Here is a 2,953-nt window from a genome sequence, read left to right on the forward strand (position 1 = left end):
AAATAACAGCCAGAAGAGCAGTGTAAGGAGTTCACTTGCTTCTGGCAATTCAAAAAGTTTTACATGTTACAAGTGATGAGGTTTGATTCTTTCTCGGGTTTAAATCCTGCTCCTCACTCCTACGGAGGATTTGGAAAAGGAGGAATCATACTAACACTGCAGAGTAAGACCACTGTCCTTCATGGACGCAGGTGCTGAGGTGATCAACCCTGCAAGCTCAACAGAATACAAGTACGCATATTTTCAGCCTTAATTCCACACAGCTTTTAGGTCTCTTACCTTTTTTCTTTTCATTTTAGGTAAACCCAGGCTGAGGGAGTAGGGAGTGGAAAGGGTATTTGGCAACAGAGCTTTTGATGGTAAAATATGCCCAAATCAATAAACACGTCAAGGGATACAGATGACTTGTTTCCCAGGCTATATGGTAATCTTCACAGAAGACTGCTTAATTCACATAGTCTAAGATAATTTTGGTAACGTTTACTGAAGTTTTTGCAACTCAAGTGTTACAGCATTGATTACATGTCATTCATACATACAAAACAAACACAAACATGAATATATGCAAAGGAGGACAAGTAGTTCCAAATTTTCAGATGATCATTAGGATCCAAACTGAACAAAGGATCACAGACTGTCCCTGTAACTCACAGCAACATAGTTTAGGTATGTTCTTCCTTTATTCCAATGAGAAAGCAATTTCTATGAGAGGCTCCCGAAACGCTGTCCAGCCTTTAACTTACCCTTACAGCTGAACCGTCCATGTGTCTTGCAACATGCACCCTTGTTTTGCCCAGTTATGTTCACACCCTGGAAGACCTTGCCAAGAGACCCCACGCACCTTACACAGCATTACATACCGCTCTTTCAGTTACCTCCATTTTACTAATGCATGAGCGTGTCTATCTCTGACATTCAGCATTATTTATCATATGTATGGATGAGACAAGTTTTAATTTCAAGAGGCTTCCCAGTCAACCTAAAATTCGCTAAAAGGAACAATGAATTTAAAGTGAGGATGCTCTGGCAGAGTTACTGCATTTCACTTCCAAGAGTTTTTCCCATTTAAAAACAATCTAAGAGGCCAGCTGAAACAGTCAGGGTCAGCATCAGTAATTCAGCCTCCTCCTGCACGTTCCACATAGGACAGTTTAGACTTGGAACTGCTGGTGACAGCGCACCACGCACATCACTGTATCCAACGCAGAAGAGACCCTGCTCACACCTTAAACAAGCTGCAAAGACATTTAATCCAGTGGATTGTTCTTTACCATTTCTACTTTCTACACTGAGTGCACTTACCAGCAGGCTTTGCATAGGAAAATGACAGAGGTATGTCAGTTTGGTAAACTAACTAAACTTCACAGAAGAATAAGCACAATGAACACGCAACAAGGAAGATCACTGGAAATTAGCTGCTGTATCACTCAAATTCTCCAAATATTTGGGTAAACTTCTGTCTGTCTACAATCTGGCCAAACTTTATCGTAAAATATAAAATATCTGTACTATTATACCGTTTGAACTGGAGAAGTAGCTCCCCCTTGCTATCTCCAGCTTCATCCAAAGGCATCACTGTCTCTAGGGGACAGTAAATGTCATTCCGTCTTCCCCAAAACGTCAAGTGGGCCACTTTGACAGTACGGCCAGTTTCATTTAAGTAGATTAATCCAATAATTCGTCTCAAAAAGTAGCTCATACCATACAACATTGCACCAGCGAAGAACGCAAGGCCAGTTGTGTACAAGAGGATATTCTGAGAAACCTGGTCTTGCAGATAGAGGTAGCAGATGGGAGGCAGCATGACCACGGTGGTGGCAGTCTGCAACAGCTTCAGTCTGGACAGCACCCTGCAGTACTTAATCCCCGGAAACCTGTAGACCAGTTTGAACTCTTCTGTTTTCTCATCCAGAGCCTTTTGTCGGACCACAGCAGCAGGGGCCGAATGGCACAGACACACAGATGGCTCTCGCTGTCTCCCAAGATAATTATTAACACCATTAACTCGCTGGTTTTGTGACTGCAAACGCTCCCACGTACCAAAAAACCGGGGTGGGCGAGCATCTTCCTTTTTCCAGCACCTTGTCCAGAGCTCACTTCGTAGACATCTCCCAAAAGATGGTGCCGTGCAGACTTTAGTCCTAATTCTGCAGAGCCTAGCCTACAAGGAAATATCCCCACGGGTCATCATTTGAGTCTTCTTCAGAACCGAATCACATTTAGCTCAGCATCTGTTCCTTAGGCACCTGAAGACAGCAAGCACAAGCCTCCCCGCCCCAGCGCACTGCAACCTTATACTTAAAACTAGTGTTACGTTAGGAAACTGGTACTCCTGCTTGCATCCCTCCCTGCAGACGAAGAGGGAAAACACTTTTGATAACATAGCTGGTACCGAAGTTAGCTTACTGAATGTAACCTTATGGCATCCCCTGCCTCTCTCTTTTTTTGAGCAACATCAAAGTGAAAACACCAGCACTACGGGGTGCTTCTAAGCAAAGAGGGTGAGAGAACCTGGGGCCGCTAGCCAGTGAAATAGTGAAATGTTAAATAACCACTTAAATAACAATGTTAGGGAAAGAGAAAAAAGTGGACTAAGCGGCATAAAGGGGAGGAGAGCGTGAGTAATACCGAAGGAGGGACCAGGCATTAGGAACGTGCAGGACAACCGAAGATAAAAGGAAGAAAGGGAACTTCTGTGCTGCCCTCGTGCTGTAACACACACGCTGGCGTTCGTGCCCGGACAAGGACGCGTCATGGGCAGCAACGGCCACAGACTCAGGCCAAGGGGCGCCATCACTCGAGAACCTGCCTCCGGGGGCGGCCAGCGGCAGACGTCGCGGGCAGACTGACGCGGCGAGCGAAGACGCTGCTTCCCCCGGCGCCCTCCCAGCCTCCAGCCCTTCCGGCGGCGCCTCCGCCGTGCCCGGCCCTCCTCCGCCGTGCCCGGCCCTCC

General features: G+C 46.2%; 1 protein-coding gene across 1 annotated transcript; it reads right to left on the reverse strand.

Moving 5' to 3' along the window:
* Window positions 1–463: 463 nt before the first annotated feature.
* On the reverse strand, window positions 464–2,794 carry TMEM186 (transmembrane protein 186). The gene is made up of 2 exons (XM_009278782.1): window positions 2,723–2,794; window positions 464–2,161 (listed from the first exon to the last, which is right to left on the reverse strand). The coding sequence occupies exons 1-2, from the start codon at window positions 2,792–2,794 to the stop codon at window positions 1,424–1,426; spliced, it is 810 nt and encodes a 269-aa protein (XP_009277057.1). The 3' UTR covers window positions 464–1,423.
* Between the last annotated feature and the right edge of the window lie 159 nt (window positions 2,795–2,953).

This window comes from Aptenodytes forsteri, unplaced genomic scaffold, assembly GCF_000699145.1.
Source record: "Aptenodytes forsteri isolate BGI_AS27 unplaced genomic scaffold, ASM69914v1 Scaffold26, whole genome shotgun sequence".
Lineage (NCBI taxonomy): Eukaryota > Metazoa > Chordata > Aves > Sphenisciformes > Spheniscidae > Aptenodytes > Aptenodytes forsteri.